The 20,849-nt window shown below is 45.6% G+C and overlaps 1 protein-coding gene across 1 annotated transcript in view; it reads left to right on the top strand.

The window, feature by feature from the left end:
- Window positions 1–9,870, top strand: part of LOC123994947 (glutamate receptor ionotropic, kainate 2-like) — a 200,702-nt gene extending 190,832 nt beyond the window's left edge. The window contains exons 16-17 of the mRNA XM_046298081.1: window positions 5,785–6,038; window positions 8,086–9,870. Coding sequence (XP_046154037.1) covers window positions 5,785–6,038; window positions 8,086–8,250 — 419 coding nt within the window. The 3' untranslated portion in view covers window positions 8,251–9,870. The remainder of the gene's footprint in view (window positions 1–5,784; window positions 6,039–8,085) is intronic.
- Window positions 9,871–20,849: the final 10,979 nt, after the last annotated feature.

The following is a 20,849-nucleotide window of genomic DNA, read 5'->3' as shown; positions in this document are numbered from 1 at the left end:
TAGTCTTGTAGTTTTCTTAACCATTTGTAACATATTCAGCTGGTGCTGCACTTAACTGGTCTATAGAGAGTTCTTCAGCGGGTCCTTTTAAACACTTGGGAGAAAAGGGTGTTCCATTACGTTTGGGATAATGTCTGTGGGCGTGGTTACTGACTGGATAAACTTTACATGAAAAAAAAACATTTTCTCATTTAGAAGGCCAAGATCACATTTCATCTTCTCACAAATAGTTTCATATGTAATCCTATAAGTTCCACAACATTTGGATGGGAAATATACACATTCAGAGATACAGTTATGTTGTTATACTGTCCTTAATGAGATCCAAAAACAACAACTGATCTGACATAATTGGAACCAATGGACCATTCTAACTGTTTGGATTACAGAAATATTGCTTCATTATCCAATCTTGGATGTTACAGTACTACAAAATCTCTCTCTGTTGTAACAAAGAGATTTTTAACTTCCATTTCTGCGGGAGAGAGAGGGTGCTGTATAGCGGACCTACTGTAACCTGATCCTTCATATCTTCACAGGAGAGTCTTGAGAAGAGCCGACTGGGCACTCTTCCAGGTATGGCGACAGCAACAGACGAACATCTGGGCCGAGGGTATGCTGACCTCTTCCTCTTGCTCCGGGAAGAGCAGGGCTAATATCCCAGAGAACATTCAAAAGAGAGAGAGAGAGACCAGTAGCTGAGCTAGGGAGGGTGTTGCGCCTATACTCTATCCACATGAGCAGCTGTCTCCAAGTGTTGGGATTGGCGGGGACCAAGCAGCGAAGAATCATCTCCGAGAGAACTTGGGGGACATTGGATCCACTTAGAAATGTGGGGTTCGGGGATTTCCGGGATTCCTCCCAAGGCGAGATGGAAATCGAGGACGAATGTTGGCGACAGGGAACAGACTCCCTTTCCCTCCTATGTCCCCGTAGCCGCCCATCGATCCGGATTGTCAAGGCTATGAGGGAGTCGAGGTCCAGGGGCAGCTCCCGGGCTGCGTGCTCGTCTTTAAATCACCTTCAATAATCCGTGAAGGAACACGTCGAACAGGGCTTCCGGGTTCCAGGCACTCTCAGCTGCTAACGTGCAGAAATCCACCGCGTAGTTTGCCACACTGCGGGAGCCTTGCCGAAGCTGGAGTAGCTTCCGGGCAGCCTCTCTCCCGGGCAATGGAGCATCGAAAAACCTTCTTTACCTCTGCAACGAACTCCTCCAGATTAAAGCATACGGCCGACTGTTGTTACCATACTGCCGTAGCCCAGGCGAGAGCCCTCCCGGACATCAGCGGGAAGGAGGAAGGCTGCAGCTGGATGATTAGGGAACACTGAGCGAGAAATGCCCGACAGGTGCCCGACTCTACATTGAAGCGCTCTGGGTGCAGACAGTGTCAAAGAAAGAAACATTTATTTCTAACACAGGGGCAGGCAAATGACAGGTCAAAGGCAGGCAGGGGTCAGTAATCCAGAGAAGGTGCAAATGGCCCAGAACGGCAGGCAGGGTCAGGGCAGGGAGGGGTCAATAATCCAGAGAGGTGGGTCAAGGTATAGAATGGCAGGCAGGCTCAGGGCAGGCAGAAGGATCAAAACCAGGAAGTACTAGAAAACAGGAGCAAGAACAGACTGGAGCAGGGGAACAACCGCTGGTAGGTTTTAACAAAACAAAACGAACTGGCAACAGACAAACAGAGAACACAGGGGATAATGGGGAAGATGGGTGACACCTGGAGCTAGGTGGTGACCAGCACAAAGACAGGTTTATCAGATCAGGGTGTGACTACGTTTGTATGAACCTTGATGTTTGCCACTCAGACCTTGGCAACAATGTTGCAAAATATCCATTCGATCTTCCCCCTGCCAAAGAAAGCAAACGGTGTCGGATGTCTTCTAGCCGTTTTTCTGACCAGGCAAAATCATGCAGCAGCATCATTAATATGAATATAAATGTCAATGTAAAACAGCTGAAGAAAATTCAAAGGGAATGTTAGCTGTCATTTCAGAGTTTGATGTAACTTGGTTAGCTTTTGTTAGCTGTTGTTTTCTAAAATCCCCATTGCACTCTGTTGTAGGGATAAAACCCTCAAGGTTTTTAGAAACTGAGTGGTTGAGCACTGAATTCTGATTGGCTGACAGCCGTGGTATATCAGATTGTATACCATGGATATGACAAAACATGTATTTTTTACTTCTCTATTTAAGTTGGTAACCAGTTTATAATAGCACTAAGCACCTCTGGGGTATGTGGTATTTGACAAATATACCAAGGCTAAGGGCTGTGTCGAAGCACTCTGCGTTGCGTCATGGAAAAAATACCCCCCCCCCACCCATCATGAATAATTTGAAGCTGAGAAGAATCAGGAGACTTCGGATCCTTGGGCTCAAGTTCACCGCGTGACGGGCATGGTGGATGGGTACAAGCCCATGACTCAGAAGGTTGTGTGTTTGATCTCAGTCAGGGAGGCTGTTTAAAGAAAATGTTTAGCCCTATCCCAAACATTAACCCTTACCTTAACCATTCGGAATGAGTGCCAAACTTAACCTTTAACTTCGAACTGTCTTATGAACAAAAGCCTCTGTGGTGCCTCTTTTACCTGGGGGCTACACACACTCAGGTATGCATTCACACATGTACTCACACACATGATCCACTCAGCACCAACAAATTGAGAAAAAGACTGAAGAAGTTAAATAATCACATTATAAAAACACGAACACTAAAAAAAAAATACATTAAAAAAACACTAAAAACAAAACACTAAAACACTAACATGAAATATAAATAAAAACCCCAGTAAGCATTAATCGAGTATTGGCTGCGTCAGAGGGAGACTGCGTGTAGTAGCTGCCTAGGTCGTTGAAGTGTTGTGCTCTGGAATAGGGAGAGGAGAGGGAGGGAGGCAGCAGTCCTACTCGGTAACCTCGGAGTGATTACTTTTCCTTCAATCACTGAGGCTCCCGATGTGTCCCAATATGCTGTCACTAATTCAGGCGTTCTCCCACTGTGTGCGGATTTGGGGAGTTGGCACACGCATATGGACACACACACACACACACACACACACACACACACACACACACACACACACACACACACACACACACACACACACACACACACACACACACACACACACACACACACACACACACACACACACACACACACACACAGTGAACCCCCTACCGGGCTCTTCTGTTTACGTACACCATTTATGACACACACACACACAGTGATTATTCATCAGAATCAACGGGAGATCTGCTCTTCCGGAACACAAAACCCAGTGTCACCAACGCCTTGTAGTGTTGTAATGCCCGCTTGAGAACAAGATGCTAATTCTGTAGCGTGTCCAAGATACTCTGAGGATTAGCGATGAATAGGAGGATGGAGGACTTACAAGGGAGTGTTTCTATGAAGACACCACAATAGCATGACAGGTTATGTTCATAAACTAAAGAGGCCAACAAGTTGATCCCCATACCCACACAGCAAATTGGTCTGTGTAAAAATGTTGGCTTTGAGGTAAAAGGATTCTAGTGGCGTTAACACCAGTGGGATTGAAATTGACGCCACCTGCGGTGAATAAATGAAGTGTTATTTGAATCACAGTGGAATCAACACCACATGGCATTGTTGTTACTCGACTGAGTGAAAAAGACTTCACTCTGAGTGGAAAAGACATGGGAGGGGCCTCAATATCATATTTCCCAGCATGCTTTGTTGCAGATTGCTTTTTAGAATAGTTTGTTTTAATATCTTTGTTTCTGCATGCATTGATTGATTAAATTATCTACTACACAAAGATAAATAACATACATTTCTCTAAACTAATCCAATCTGTAAATGGCGGAACTTATTTCACCCGTTATTGAGATTGTGTTTCCAGTTCATTTTTAAAAAAAAATTATATATTTTTTTTAATTTTACCTTTATTTAACTAAGCAAGTCAATTAATTAAGAACAGTTCTTATTTACAATGATGGTCTACCCCCGCCAAACCTGGATAACGCTGGGCCAATTGTGCGCCATTGAATGGGACTCCCAATCACGGCTGGATGTGATACAGCCTGAATATGAACGAGAAACTGTAGTGATGCCTCTTGCTCTGAGATGCAGTGCCTTAGACCGCTGTGCCACTAGGTAGTATCATTTATCATTCTTCCCTACCTTGGCAGTCATTCTGACTGCAGATTGCAGGCCACTGTGTTAGGGTAAGACTATACGCTATCCGGGTATGGTATTGTCGAGAACAGGAATGTATTGTCATTTAAAAAAAAATAATGTTATGGTAAAATATTTACTTAGGCACTCACTTGGTGAAGGTTACAGGACTAAAAACCAATGAATGCAACAATCATGTCTCTGTTAGTAGTCATGGGTGGTACTGAAAAGGCACCCTAGGAAATAAATATACAAGTAAGGCTTTACTTGCAACAGTGACAACAACACACAAAATGTTGTTACTGTAACCTCAGGTTTTAATTCCCTAACACTGAAAAAGGGTCATAGCATCAGCTGTAATACAGTTTAAATGTACTCTAAATCAGAATTTGCAACACCCACGGTGTTAGGGACCCAACACTCTTGGAGGTGTTAGTTTATCAACACTTTAAAAAGTGTTAGTTTAACACTCCTTGAGATGGTCACATCATTTCTAAGAAAGGGTTCAATTTAACACTGTGGGGTGTTCAAATTATGATTGCAAATGTGCTGTGCACCATTGAATGCAAACAAATTGCCATTGAACAATGCCTTTGACTTAAGATTGAATCAAGTAAGATAATATTAATACTTTATTGATCCCCAAAGGGGAAATTTGTCAACATGCATATATTCACTTAATAAGCTAATCTGATGCAAAAAAAATTTATCTTTCTTTCTACATGTTCTGATCTCCTGTCCTTTTGGTCCCTGCAAGCTCTCTGTGCCGGGACAGAATCACATGAATAATGACTAATGAAAGCATGAATAATGAATAGTCTTTGACTTCATAACAAATACATTCACTCTATGACGTTTTATTTATACTGAACAAAAATATAATCAATTTGAATGTTTTTACTGAGTTAATGTTCATATATGGAAATCAGTCAATTGAAATAAATCCATTAGGCTCTAATCTATGGATTTCACGAGGGGCGCTGTCTTGGGTTTCCTGGGAGGGCATTGGCCCACCCACGTGTGAGCCAGGTCCGCCCACTGGGGAGTCAGGCCCAGCCAATCAGAATAGGTTTTAGCCACTAAAGGGCTTTATTACAGACAAAAATACTCCGTAGTTTCATCAGCTGGTCTCGGATGGCTGGTCTCGGATGATCCCACAGGTGAAGAAGCCGAAATATGGGGGTCCTGGGCCGGCGTGGTTACATGTAGTCTGCGGTTGTGAGGCTGGTGGGACGTACTGCCAAATTCTCTAAAATGATGTTGTAGACGGTTTACAGTAGACAAAATGCCAATTTCACGCACCTTAAAAACTGTGGCATTGTGTTGTGTGACAAAACTGCACATTTTAGAGTGGCCTTTTACTGTCCTATGTGACGATCTTGCTGTTTAATCAGCTTCATGATATGCTACACCTGTCAGATGGGTGGATTATCTTGGCAAAGGAGAAATGCTCACTAAAAGGGATGAGAAATAAGCTTTTTGTGCATATGAACAATTTCTGGGATCTTTTATTTCAGCTCAAGAAACATGGGACCAACAATTTACATGCTGAGTTTATATTTTTTTGTTCAGTATATATAGTTTTTGATCATCTGATTTTCTGTCCTTTTTGTACCCCGCAGGGTCTCCGTACCGGGACAAGATCACCATAGCGATCCTGCAACTGCAGGAAGAAGGGAAGTTGCACATGATGAAGGAGAAGTGGTGGAGGGGAAACGGCTGTCCGGAGGATGAAAAGAATAAGGAGGCCAGCGCTCTGGGGGTGCAGAACATCGGGGGCATCTTCATCGTGCTGGCCGCAGGGCTGGTCCTGTCCTTGTTCGTGGCCGTTGGGGAGGTCCTGTACAAGTCTAAACAGAACGCAGAGCTAGAGAAGGTGAGGTTTATGTAGTCTTAAAGAGACTGTCAAATATTTATAAAGTCTGCTGAAACACTATGTAGATCAGGGCTCTCCAACCCTGTTCCTGGAGAGCTACCTTCCTGTAGGTGTTTTGTTAATAAGTGCTCAGGGCTCTCGAGTGGCACAGCGGTCTAAGGCACCGCGTCTCAGTGCAATAGGTGTCACTACAGTCCCTGGTTTAAATCCAGGCTGTGTCACATCCGGCTGTGATTGGGAGCACAATTACCCCAGCGTCATCCGTGTTTGGCCGGAGTAGGCCGTCATTGTAAATCAGAAATTGTTCTCAACTGACTTGCCTAGTTCTAATCAAATTTTATTGGTCACATACACATGGTTAGCAGATGTTAATGCGGGTGTAGCGAAATGCTTGTGCTTCTAGTTCCCGACAGTGCAGTAATATCCAACAAGTAATCTAACAATTCCACAACAACTACCTAATACACACAAATCTAAAGGGATGGAATAAGAATATGTACATATAAATATATAAATATATGGATGAGCGATGACTGAGCAGCATAAGAAGAAGAAGTTATAAAATACAGTGTATATATATATATATATATATATATATATATATATATATATATATATATGAGATGAGTAATGTAAGATATGTAAACATTATTAAAGTAGCATTATTTAAAGTGAATAGTCATCCATTGATTAAAGTGGCCAATGATTTGAGTCTGTATATAGGCAGCAGCCTCTCTGTGTAGTGATGGCTGTTTAACAGTCTGATGGCCTTGAGCTAGAAGCTGTTTTTCAGTCTCTCTGTCCCAGCTTTGATGCACCTGTACTGACCTCGCCTTCTAGATGGTAGCGGAGTGAACAGGCAGTGGCTCGGGTGGTTGATGTCCTTGATGATCGTTTTGGCCTTCCTGGGACACCGGGTGCTGTAGGTGTCCTGGAAGGCAGGTAGTGTACCCCCGGTGGTGTTGTGCAGACCATACCAACCTCTGGAGAGCCTTGCGGTTGAGGGCAGTGCAGTTGCCATACTAGGCGGTGTAACAACCCGACAGGATGCTCTCAAATGTGCATCTGTAAATGTTTGTGAGGGTTTTTGGTGACAAGACAAATTTCTTCGTGATGTGATAAATAAAGGTTATTTACAACTGGGGTTGGAGCTCTCCAGAAACGGGGTTGGAGAGCCCTGATGTAAATGCTTCCCAAACCATGTATTAGTGTTGGGAAAGCTTCTCTGATAACAAATTACTTCACACTGGAAGAAGTTAAGATACACTAAAGCACTCTTATGTAAAACTGAAATGACATAGACCACACATTGAAAGAACAGATCACTCTGGTTCTGGAGTCAGATGTTAACAGAATATGTCATTTAGCCTATTAAACACAAACACTATGTTTCAATTCAGAATGTCTACTTCACCCATATTTTCTGTTATTTTTTCACACAAAAAGTAGTGTGTAGTTCCAGTTAGCTACACCGCTACATAAAAAAAAAGTAATTAACTACTTAAAACACCACAAATATTTGATGTTTTTTAATGCCAGGCACCAAAGGCGGAAATTACATTTCTGCATCTACCTATAGATTTGGAGATTTGTTGGTATTTTGGTCCATTAATATGAAGTGTTTTCAAAAAGTAAACATAGAAATGTAAAAAACTTTATGAAAATGTACATTTTCTTTAGTTTATCATAACAAATGCTGGACCCCAGGAAGAGTAGCTGCTGCCTTGGCAGCATGGGGACCCATAACAAAAAAAAGACTGTCAATGTATTTTAATGCATTTTAACCACTTTAAAATGGACTTACATCAATATTTTCAAAGTTCACTACATTAAATGACACATAATTTAAAAGCCCAATTCATAGAGAATATTAGACTATATTTAGTAACATACCATTTACCAGTAGGTTAGAGCATGATATTGACAACTCTAGCGTTGTTCTTGCATGGACCACATACTGTATACTGACTATATCTGTCAGATACTGTTGCCAGTTCTGTCTGTATTTTGCTCCCAACCTCCCTCTCCACTCCTTCCCCCTCTTCAGCGCTCTTTCTGCAGTGCCATGCTGGAAGAGCTACGTGGCTCCCTGAAGTGCCAGCGGCGGCTCAAGCAGAAGCCGCAGCCACCAGTCATCGTCAAAACTGAGGAGGTCATCAACATGCACACATTTAATGACAGGAGACTGCCAGGCAAGGAGACCATGGCGTGATTGGGGTCAAAGGTCAAAAATAGCCCTGAAAAGGTCCAAAAACAGCCAGAAGATCTGGTGGGATTGAATGAACTTTAATGTAATGTTAACGTAACCTGAAACTATATTGCATTGGGCCCCCAGCTTTGGTAGTATGGTAGACATGTTTCCTGTGGAAATGTAGATGTGTGGACATGACTGGAGATGATGCGTCACCTCATGGTGGCCAACAGTTTTCAAGGTGGGACTTTTGCAGGGGGCAAGTTGAAGGATTGTGAGAATGATGGATCTTTGAGATGGATCTCGATAGGGACTCGAAGAGGAGGACTCAAAATGCATGTCTGTTGAGACTGCCTTTGAGTTCACTTCACAGTCAGTGTCTTTGCACAACCACACATGCACACACACACCTGTTCAGAGCATCACAATGTATCTTGAGGCCCCAAGAAATGATTTGGTTGTTTTTTTTCTGTTGATGTCAATTACAGTTTTGTCAAATCTCCATGTGTGTGTGTGTCCAGTTGATTTTTAAAAAAGGAGCTCATATAACAGGTCGTTATGATAAGGAATGTTACAAAGTGCCACAATGTTGAATAAGAACTGTATGAAGAAAATAGAGATGATAATATGTTTTTATTTCATTTGTAATCATTGATTTGGCTTGACCTCCCTAATACTCATTGTTTATCTTCTGTAATGTGTTTATCGTGCCAAAGTTCAGGCACTGACATATTACATTCAATGTTCGTTTTTGTATACGGACAAAGTTTTTTAGTACTTTCTATCAGTCTAGCATTCTCTGTGGACTTCACATATGTAGCAGGTGGGAGCCCCCCTCCACCCTCATTCTGACTACAGGTGATTTAGGGGTGCCCCCGATCTGGGGCCTCCGGGGGCCCCTCACTGTGCCATGCCCTCTCTCTCCTCTGTCGTCCGTACTGTCTCCTCAATAGGGCCCATGTTTCTGTTGTGAGATGACAAGCATATCTGGACGTTCTAGAGCTGCCCTCATCTCCCTACTAAGCCTTGCTTACATACTGTAGCTGTACAGTGACTGTGTCTCAATAGTTTGAACTTTCCTTGTGTACTTTCCTCTATGACCACTGATACTGTAGGACATGACAGGTGGAAGCAATATAGCAGAAACCTATCCATTTTTTTTTTATCTATCAGTAATCATGAAGGATGAGCGTTCAGTCAGAGTAGGGTGAAGTTGCCCGTAGATGCTGATCTTGGTTCACTTTTGCATTTTCACACTGATGGTTAAGTGTAGGATTGGGGGAGGGGAAGCTGATCCTACATCTGTGCCTAGGGAAAACGTCATCCTGGAGTGTCTCAAACAATCCCAAATGCCCAAATGGGTCCATCCCCAGAAAAGAAAATACAAAATACAAGGTCCATATTTCTTAAAATATTTCTTCTGTACATTAATAAATTAATGTAGAATTTGAGTAATTTCAAGAAACCATTAATAAAATATACAGGGGGAGACCTAGTTTGCTTTTTTTTTTTTTTTTTTACCAGTATTTGCTTGCCATTTTCTGCCCTGCTAGATTCAGTGGTACAAAGTGTGAATGGTTGAATAATTTGGAAGATTCATCAGAAAATATCCAACTGTATTGTCAACCAAAACATTAGATAATAGAATGTATTTGACATTGATGCAAGGTTTTACAAAAAAATGTCATCATTAAAAAAGTAATAACTATTCATTTGTTTCCAAACTTTTGATACTATTAGGTCTCTTTGTGTGTGTGTGTGTGTGTGTGTGTGTGTGTGTGTGTGTGTGTGTGTGTGTGTGTGTGTGTGTGTGTGTGTGTGTGTGTGTGTGTGTGTGTGTGTGTGTGTGTGTGCGTGCGTGCGTGCGTGCGTGCGTGCGTGCGTGCGTGCGTGCGTGCGTGCGTGCGTGCGTGCGTTAAAATCGTTTCCAAGACGCAACAGCAGAGAGCAACAGGAACGGACATCGCCACCCGCTCTGCCCTCCAAAATGACAGGGAAGGTCAGAGAAGGCGTTCGGTGGAGAGCGAGTGACTCCGTCACACTTATTTCCATCACGTTATGGCTTCTCTGTGGGCTGCTATTGGGAAAGTACCCTTGTGAAAGTATCCTCGTTATACACAAACAGGCAGGATAAAGGGGTTTGGAATGATATCAAGTGCCGTATATGTCTTTCAGTTAATAATGTGTGTTCCCAATTGGTAGGCCTAACAATTGGCCATGACCAAGAAGAAAATGAAAGGTTCAGAGGAGAAAACAGCAATTGCTCAATTTAACTATCATTCTAAAAACCAGGAACAATGGCCTGAACTATCTTTTGATTTGTTTTGGTAGGTTGAAAGGACACAAGTGATGCTTAAATATGTCAGCACATAGTGACATAGAATACTTCATTAGGATAGATTTCCAAGTCAGTCTCAAACAATGCATGCATGACAACACCTTTCCCAGCCATTTTCTGTCTGTTAATATGCTTTTCCTCCATTTTGGGATGGTTCCGCATTTTCAATATGAAAATGCAATAGAAAGGGGGATTGCTGCAGCAGCTAGCTGAGCTAGGCAAGCACTGTTGGTTTAAATGTGATGATTTGGTACGCATTAGGGCTTTTCTTAGCAGCAGCATGTGTCTGAGCAGAGATAGCATGGGGACAACGGTGGAGGAGCCATTAGGCTCACACAAATCAATTAAATGGATTTAAAAGTGTGTGTGTGTGCTTTGCCTGCCTGCCCCTGTGTCCGTGCGCATGTGTGTGTCTGCCCTTGTTTGTGTTTATCTGCAGTATTCACTGTTCTAGCATGGGGGTTAATATATTTCCCACACATGCTCAGGGGAAGGATAAAGCTTCTAACTCCCCTCACATAAGAATGTACTCTTCCTGTGACAGATGTGATGTGGTGGGATGGCAGCAGAGTGGGAGAACACAGCATGCTAAATGATTCACGTTAGCTACTAGCACTCTACACATTGTCCCAATGGAGTATTTTATTTAGTGTTTTATGTTTGTTTTATGTGGAAACTTCTAATGTGCGGCAGCCGTCTAGACAGCTCCGTCTTGCATCTGACACTAGCTTGTTAGATCTGTCTGGCTGTTCTCCTTGACAGCTAGAGTGGGTTAGCAGATAGTATGGACGTTTTGTACGTCTGAATTTAGTTGTCTATTTTGACTGGCTGAGGTAAACAGGTGGTCAATTCGAAATGCTGCATAGTCCAACTTTATTTTAAACAAAACAATTGCACAACATGCATCTTACAGACCTGTGCCAAAAACGTCAGCTGTGCTTGAACCAATGGAAAAGTCTCAAAAGTGCAAACCCATTACTTATTCAACATACATATTTGACCCAGTTCTGGTATCTTATTTTGAAATTGATGGATAATCTGTTTTGCAAATACTAGCTTTTGTCTGAAGCCCAAAAATACAGGAAATTTAAAAGCTAATTTGACCTAACAATGTGACATGGTGAGGTTGGACCAAGGTGCAGAGAAGAGACCAGACGAGGAATCAGTGGTTAAGGATAAACATAATACTTTACTAAGAAACGGTAATGGAAGGATCACATTAACACTGGGAAAAATAACAAACACTGTCTCGAAATCTCACTCAGGAGACAAACGCACACGGCACACAATTCAAGCTTCTGCGAAGGACAACAGACACAAACACACCTCTTTTAACAAAGAAATCATGAAGAGTAAATTGGACAGTGTCGTTCATGTCTCTAGGACAGTCTCTGCCACCCTCTGGTGACAGGTGGAACCTTGACAGTACCCCCCCTTCTAGAAGTGTCTCCAGCCGCGGAGCCAAGTCCCGGATCCAGGATGCCCTGGGCAGGCACCCATGCCCGCTCCTCAGGGCCATAGCCCTCGCAGTCCACCAGGTAGTGCAGAGTGCTTCGGACTCAATGAGCCTCCAACAGACTCCGGACGGTGTAGGCTATGGCAACCATCGACAAGTTGAGGGCACAGAGGGACAGGTGTGAGGGGAGAGAAGGTTCTGGTCCTTACCAGCCTGAGACGGGAGCCATGGAAGGATGGACATACCCTCAAAGACATGGGAAGCTGGAGACGATAGTTGACCGGGTTGATGAGACTCAGGATCTTGAATAGTCCTATGTAGCAAGCTTCCACGAGTCCACCTTTAAGGGAAGATCCCGGGTGGACAGCCACACTCATTGACCCGGTCGGAGGAGCCGAAGAGGCCTTTGTTGCCGGTTTGCTTGGTGTTGGTGTTGGGCACATGAGCAGAGCAAGGAGGATTTTGCTCTGACCCAGGTGTGGCAACTTCGACGCCCCGGCAGATGGCACTCCCGCGTCGGCCTATTGTTCAGGAAACAGTACCGTGCGACGAACTGGGGCCCACGATATGAGAAAATGTCCTGGAGAAGTATGTGTAGTTGAAAGACATGGGTAGCCATGAGATCAGCGGTCTCCTTTGCTGAAGGCAACTTGGGTAAGGCGATGAAATTGGCTGCCTTGGAGAACCGATTGACCATCACCAGGATAGTGGTGAGCCCTTGAGATGGAGGTAACCCTGTGGTAAAGTCTACAGACCGATGAGACCAGGACCGGATGGGGATTGGCAGAGGTTGGAGCAACGTGAAGACTTTTTGGGGGCATAGATGGAACAGGCCGCAACAAAGGATCTCACATCCTCCATGTCTGGCCATCAGAAATTCCACCTCAGGAACTCCAGTGTCCGATTAACCCCTGGATTCCCAGTTAATTTAGTGGAGTGTCACTTTAGTATTTGGGACTGGGCTGATCGCGGAATGTAAAGTCTGTTAGTGAGTCTCCACCCCTCAAGAGCCCACTTACCTGCCAAGAACTCCCGGTTGCCTACATCGTAGTAGCGTTCTTCTGGCGAGAACCACTTGGAGAGAAAGGCGCATGGGTGCGGTTTCTTGACCTTCATGAGTGCGGTTTCTTGACCTTATGTAGTGCTAGCCAGGGGTAGCTTAGGATATGGGGGTTCTCGGGAGCAGTGATAAACAGAAAACTAAGACTCAGAGTGGTTCACCCCAACCTGCAGTAGAATGGGCTTGGGCTGATATTCCACCTGATCGGAGCCAATGGGGCATCCATCGAGGGCTTGATTCTGTAGAGGGATGGGACATTTCACGCAGGGGATCTGTAACTCTCTGGCGAAGTCTTGATCAATAAAAATAACCGCGGCCCCGGAGTCCACAAAGGCTAGCCGGGAGGTAACTGCACAGCTCGTCAGGGTCTCCCCCTGTCCTGGCGAGCCCTGCCGTTTCCCATCAGCTCTGGGCAGGTAGCACAGAGGGGGCCGAGACCTCCACAGTAGAGTCAGCAGCCTTCACGCATGCGCCTGTCACACTGCTGTGGGCTCAAATGTGTGCGTCTCAGCTGCATGGGCTGTCACGTCTGCCACTGCTCTTCCCTCCCCCTAGCACTGGAGGGAGCCAGATTACCCTGCATCACACACTCCTGCCATCCATCACCCACACCTGCCTTCCCTCGTCACTAGCATCAGCGTTATTGGACTCATTTATCACATGTTAATTTCCTCTGCTATATTTGTCTGTTCCCTTGCTCTGTTCCTCGCTGCTGCATTGATTGTTTTTTGTCTTTGTTTTCTGTTTTCTGACGCTGTTCCTGTCTCGTTATAAGTCGTTATTTATTAAATGTTACTCACAGTACCTGCTTCGACTCTCCAGCGTCATTCCGGGTGACAGAATGCAGCAGCCAAAACATACGAAGCATCGGGGAGTACTGGCGTTCTGGTTGGAAGGATGTCAGCGGCTCTGGGTCGCCACCGATGGAACCGGGGAAGCCTAGGCAGCTCATCAGGCTTTCATGCCCTAGCTGGCTTGAGAGGTTTCCTTGCCCCGGTTGGCTCGGATGGCACCCATCCCACGTCGGCCTCAGTCGGATCGTCAGTTCTTGTTCGCCCCGCTGGTCCAGGAGTTTTTTGTTTTATGTTTTGTTGGTGACGTCGGGGTAGATCCAGCCGCCGGTGCCTAAGCAAGCCTGTCGGGCTTCCACGCCCTGGCTGGCTCAAGAGGTTTTCCTGGCTCGGCAGTTTCCTATCCCATGTCACACTTCAATGGATCATCGGGCTACTGTTCAGCGGGATCGCCAGGCGTCTTGCCTGAGCCGGCTCGCCAGGCTCTCATGCTCCTGCCGGTTCGTCTGGCTTTCACACCCCAACTGGCTTGCCCTGCTCCCATGTCTCGGCCGTTTCACCCAGTTGGGATGCCAGGTGGGGATGGGTTACTGTCACGTCTGCTCCCACTCTTCCCTTCCCCTGGCGCTTGAGGGCGCCAGATTACCCTGCATCATGCACTCCTGCCATCCATCACCCGCATCCCTCATCACTAGAGCATCAGCATTATTGGACTCATCTGGACTCATTTATCACATGTTCATTTCCTCTCCTGTATTTGTCTGTTCCCCAGCCCTGTTCCTCACTGCTGCATTGATTTGTTTTTTTGTCTTTGTTTTCTGTTTGCTGACGCTGTTCCTCGTTACATGTCATTATTTATTAAATGTTACTCCCCGTACCTGCTTCGACTCTCCAGCATCATTCCGCGTGACATGAGCTCCTCAATGCTGGGTTCGGGGGGGTTTGGGGTGCTCAGGAAACGGGGATACTGGGTGGTGTTAAAAAAGCGCTGTCACACGCATTCTCAGAGGCGGTTGTCGATCCTGATTGCCAATGTTATCAGGGACTTGAGGTCCTGACATGAGGTATTCCACTCACTCTCGGTGGCGAGGGTGCAGAACTCAATGGCAAAGTCAGCCACTGGTCTGGCCCCTTGGCGGATGTTGAACAGTCAAATGGCTGCTTCTCGTCCATCAACTGAACGGTCGAATACTCGTCCCAGCTCGGCAGTGAAGGTTAATATGGAGCTGCAGGATGGTGGCTGCTGTTCCCACACCGCCGTTGCCCACATCAGTGCCTTGTCCGAGAGTAGAGAGATTATGTAGGTGATCATGGCCCGATCAGTGTGGAACGAGGAGGACTTTATCTCAAACACCAGAGAGAACTGGGTGAAGAATCCTTTGCATCCTCCCGGGTGTCTGTAATACCGCCCGGGAGCTGGGATCTTGAGTTGCCCGTGCATGTTCCCTGGAGGAACTATGGTGATGCCTGTAGCACTGGGTGATGAGACTTGAACATTGGCTCCTCCTGGGTTGGGGTCTGACTGTAGTTGGAGGGAGTTGGTAAGTGCCCGGAGGGTTTCTGATATCTGGAAGATTTGTTCTTGCTGCCGCCCCAGCAGTGCTCTTAAGGTGGGTTACAACATGCTTGATCAGGGTGATCTCTCCTGGGTCCATGGTGTTGGCTGAAGCTTGCTGTGACATGGTGAGGTTGGACCCAGGTGCAGAGAAAAGCACAGTAACACTGGGAAAGCACAGTAACACTGGTGTCGTTAATGTCTCTAGAACGGTCGTTGCCGCCCTCTGGTGACAGGAGGAACCATGACAAACAAGGCTTTTCAGCATTAACAGCTTGAATATTGTTAGAGTACTGTAGCTTTATTTATTTACAGTACTTCACCAACAGATGTACTCACATTGGATGGGCTGATTAGGATTCATGTAAGTCATTATTTCATTTCACTCATTTAAACATTATGTGGAGGTTTCCCCGGACACAGATTAAGCCTAGTCCTAGACTAAAAAACAAGATTGATAGAAAATCTCCAGCCTATAGGTTGGCAGGCTTTCTCTCTATATGCAGCTATTAACCATTTCACGCGTGAGTTACAAATATCTCAAACAGTTTTTTTATACACGTGATGTCAGAATGGACTGTGATTGCTACGCAACAGGACAGTTAACCCGGTTAACCCAGTTGCCCTCAAACCAAGAGAGGCTGCCTACTAATTACTACTAATTACTCAGTCTATATTTCTATATCTAACAAGTGTTATTTTCAGTTTGAATTGAGGTGTGTTCCGCCTGCTCATTAATTTAGATAGAAGTAGTCCATATCAATATTGCAGACAATTTTCTTTTACTTTTAGTTTTGTCTTCATTGTGTGTATTGTTGTGAAATGTTAGATCTTACTGCACTGTTGCATTTGCTACAACCACAATAACATCTGCTAAACATGTGTATGTGACCAATACAATTTGATTTGATTTGATGTTTGAGGTTTTGCTGAGCCGATCAAGTATGCAGACATTTGCGCAGTCTTGAACAAACTTTTCCCCCTGGCACATTTTGTGTCTGGCGCCCGCATTGTGTTAATTGTTGTTTTCCTTACAAATGATAACTTTGGACATGTGTGCATTCATATCCAAGTAAGTGCCTTATTTTCTGTAAATCATGTTGTCGTTTCTACTGTAGCTTATCGTATGTACAGTATATTCCGAAAGTATTCAGACCCCTTGACTTTTTTCAAATTTTGTTAGGTTGCAGCCTTTTTCTAAAATTGGTTAAATTGTTTTTTTTTCTCCTCATCAATCTACACACAATACCCCATAATGACAAAGCAAAAACAGGTTTCTAGAATTTTTTGCAAATCTATTACAACGAAAAAACAGAAATTAATATTTACATATGTATTAAGACCCTCTGCTGAGTACTTTGTTGAAGCACCTTTGGGAGCGATTACAGTCTCAAGTCTTCTTGGATATGACGCTACAAGCTTGGCACACCTGTATTTGGGGAGTTTCTCCCATTCTTCTATGCAGATCCTTTCAAGCTCTCTCAGGTTGGATGGGGAGCATTGCTGCACAACTATTTACAGGTCTCTCCAGAGATGTTATATCGGGTTCAAGTCTGGGCTCTGGTAGGTCCACTCAAGGACATTCAGAGACTTGTCCCGAAGCCACTCCTGCGTTGTCTTGGCTGTGTCCTTAGGGTTGTTGTCCTGTTGAAAGGCGAACCTTAACCACAGCCTGAGGTCTTGAGCTCTCTGGAGCAGGTTTTCATCAAAGACCTCTCTGGAATTTGCACCGTTCCTCTTTCCCTCGATCCTGACTGGTCTCCAAGTCCCTGCCACTGAAAAACAACCCCATAGATTGATGCTGCCACCACCATGCTTCACCGTAGGGATGGTGCCAGGTTTCCTTTGGCCTGAATGTCAAGCATCACGTTTAAATCTTGGTTTCATCAGGCCAGAGAATCTTGTTTATCGTGGTCTGAGAGTCTTTAGGTGCCTTTTGGAAAACTCCAAGCGGGCTGTCGTGCCTTTTACTGAGGAGTGGCTTCCGTCTGTCCACTCTACAATAAAGACCTGATTGGTGGAGTGCTGCAGAGATGGTTGTCTTTCTGGAATGTTGTCCCATCTCCACAGAGAAACTCTGGAGCTCTGTCAGTGACCATCAGGTTCTTGGTCACCACCCTGACCAAGACCCTTCTCCCTGATTGCTCAGCGTGGCCGGGTAGCCAGCTCTAGGAAGAGTGTTGCTCGTTCCAAACTTCTTCCATTTGAGACTGATCGAGGCCACTGTGTTCTTGGGGACCTTCAATACTGCAGACATTTTTTGGTACCCTTCCCCAGATCTGTGCCTCGACACAATCCTGCCTCGAAGCTCTACGGACAATTCCTTCGACCTCATGACTTGGTTTTTGCTCTGACATGCACTGGCAACTGTGGGACCTTTTATAGACAGGTATGTGCCTTTCCAAATCATGTCCAGTCAATTGAATTTATTACAGGTGGACTTCAATCAAGTTGTAGAATCCTCTCAGGGATGATCAATGGAAACAGGATGTACCTGAGCTCAATTTCGAGGGTCATTATCGGGTATTGTGTGTAGATGGATGAGGGAAAACATTTATTTAATCCATTTTAAAATATATCTGTAAAGTAACTGTAAAGTCAAGGGGTCTGAATAGTTTCCAAATGCACTTTATATATGGAGCATAATGTATTTACAGTGTTATTCACATGTTTGGTAACAAATCATGCATTTCAATTACTGCATAGATTGTAATGGGCACCAATGATCTGTGTAAAATACTTTTTTGAGGGTTGTACTGATTATGATGAACTAATGCTAAGCTATTTGCCAGATGTTTGTGGGCCATGTTTGTTGACATTAAACAATGCATTCTGGGTGTCACGTAAACTTCTGTCCAAAGATGATATAAGAAAATGAGGTGAAGGAACGGTTCACTCGTCTTTTGAGTAAACCTCCAGAAGTGAATGATCGTAGATGCCACACCACCTTCAACATGCATACTGCAGACCAAACTCATCTTGTCTCCCCTTCTTATTTTTATTCTTCTTATTCGTCTTAATCTTATCCACACATGTGGTGACCTCACCTGGCCTAAATGGTGCCTCTAGAGACAAAACCTCTCTCATCATCACTCAGTGCCTTGGCTTCCCTCCACTGTACTCACATCATATCACATCCTGTGGCGGACTGCAATAGTATCGAACAGTCCCCGCGATATGCAACTGTTCAGGGAAGTCAGGAACCAATACACGCAGTCAGTCAGGAAAGCTAAGGCCAGCTTCTTCAGGCAGAAGTTTGCATCCTGTAGCTCCAACTCCAAAAAAGTTCTGGGACACTGTGAAGTCCATGGAGAACAAGAGCACCTCCTCACAGCTGCCCACTGCACTGAGGCTAGGGAACACGGTCACCACCGACAAATCCATTATTATCGAAAACTTCAACAAGCATTTCTCAACAGCTGGCCATGCCTTCCGCCTGGCTACTCCTACCTCGGCCAACAGCTCCGGCCCCCCCCGCAGCTCCTCGCCCAAGCCTCTCCAGGTTCTCCTTTACCCAAATCCAGATAGCAGATGTTCTGAAAGAGCTGCAAAACCTGGACCTGTATAAATCAGCTGGGCTTGACAATCTGGACCCTCTATTTCTGAAACTATCCGCCGCCATTGTCGCAACCCCTATTACCAGCCTGTTCAACCTCTCTTTCATATCGTCTGAGATCCCCAAGGACTGGAAAGCTGCCGCAGTCATCCCCCTCTTCAAAGGGGGTGACACCCTGGACCCAAACTGTTACAGACCTATATCCATCCTGCCCTGCCTATCTAAGGTCTTCGAAAGCCAAGTCAACAAACAGGTCACTGACCATCTCGAATCCCACCGTACCTTCTCCGCTATGCAATCTGGTTTCCGAGCCGGTCACGGGTGCACCTCAGCCACACTCAAGGTACTAAACGACATCATAACCGCCATCGATAAAAGACAGTACTGTGCAGCCGTCTTCATCGACCTTGCCAAGGCTTTCGACTCTGTCAATCACCATATTCTTATCGGCAGACTCAGTAGCCTCGGTTTTTCGGATGACTGCCTTGCCTGGTTCACCAGTTACTTTGCAGACAGAGTTCAGTGTGTCAAATCGGAGGGCATGTTGTCCGGTCCTCTGGCAGTCTCTATGGGGGTGCCACAGGGTTCAATTCTCGGGCCGACTCTTTTCTCTGTGTATATCAATGATGTTGCTCTTGCTGCGGGTGATTCCATTTACATTACATTACATTTAAGTCATTTAGCAGACGCTCTTATCCAGAGCGACTTACAAATTGGTGCATTCACCTTATGACATCCAGTGGGACAGTCACTTAACAATAGTGCATCTAAAACTTAGGGGGGTGAGAGGGATTACTTATCCTATCCTAGGTATTCCTTAAAGAGGTGGGGTTTCAGGTGTCTCCGGAAGGTGGTGATTGACTCCGCTGTCCTGGCGTCGTGAGGGAGTTTGTTCCACCATTGGGGGCCAGGGCAGCAAACAGTTTTGACTGGGCTGAGCGGGAGCTGTACTTCCTCAGTGGTAGGGAGGCGAGCAGGCCAGAGGTGGATGAACGCAGTGCCCTTGTTTGGGTGTAGGGCCTGATCAGAGCCTGGAGGTACTGAGGTGCCGTTCCCCTCACAGCTCCGTAGGCAAGCACCATGGTCTTGTAGCGGATGCAAGCTTCAACTGGAAGCCAGTGGAGAGAACGGAGGAGCGGGGTGACGTGAGAGAACTTGGGAAGGTTGAACACCAGACGGGCTGCGGCGTTCTGGATGAGTTGAAGGGGTTTAATGGCACAGGCAGGGAGCCCAGCCAACAGCGAGTTGCAGTAATCCAGACGGGAGATGACAAGTGCCTGGATTAGGACCTGCGCCGCTTCCTGTGTGAGGCAGGGTCGTACTCTGCGGATGTTGTAGAGCATGAACCTACAGGAACGGGCCACCGCCTTGATGTTGGTTGAGAACGACAGGGTGTTGTCCAGGATCACGCCAAGGTTCTTGGCGCTCTGGGAGGAGGACACAATGGAGTTGTCAACCGTGATGGCGAGATCATGGAACGGGCAGTCCTTCCCCGGGAGGAAGAGCAGCTCCGTCTTGCCGAGGTTCAGCTTGAGGTGGTGATCCGTCATCCACACTGATATGTCTGCCAGACATGCAGAGATGCGATTCGCCACCTGGTCATCAGAAGGGGGAAAGGAGAAGATTAATTGTGTGTCGTCTGCATAGCAATGATAAGAGAGACCATGTGAGGTTATGACAGAGCCAAGTGACTTGGTGTATAGCGAGAATAGGAGAGGGCCAAGAACAGAGCCCTGGGGACACCAGTGGTGAGAGCGCGTGGTGAGGAGACAGATTCTCGCCACGCCACCTGGTAGGAGCGACCTGTCAGGTAGGACGCAATCCAAGCGTGGGCCGCGCCGGAGATGCCCAACTCGGAGAGGGT

The sequence above is a fragment of the Oncorhynchus gorbuscha genome, linkage group LG14 (assembly GCF_021184085.1).
Source record: "Oncorhynchus gorbuscha isolate QuinsamMale2020 ecotype Even-year linkage group LG14, OgorEven_v1.0, whole genome shotgun sequence".
Taxonomy (NCBI): Eukaryota; Metazoa; Chordata; class Actinopteri; order Salmoniformes; family Salmonidae; genus Oncorhynchus; species Oncorhynchus gorbuscha.
This window is presented reverse-complemented; position numbering and strand designations above follow the sequence as displayed.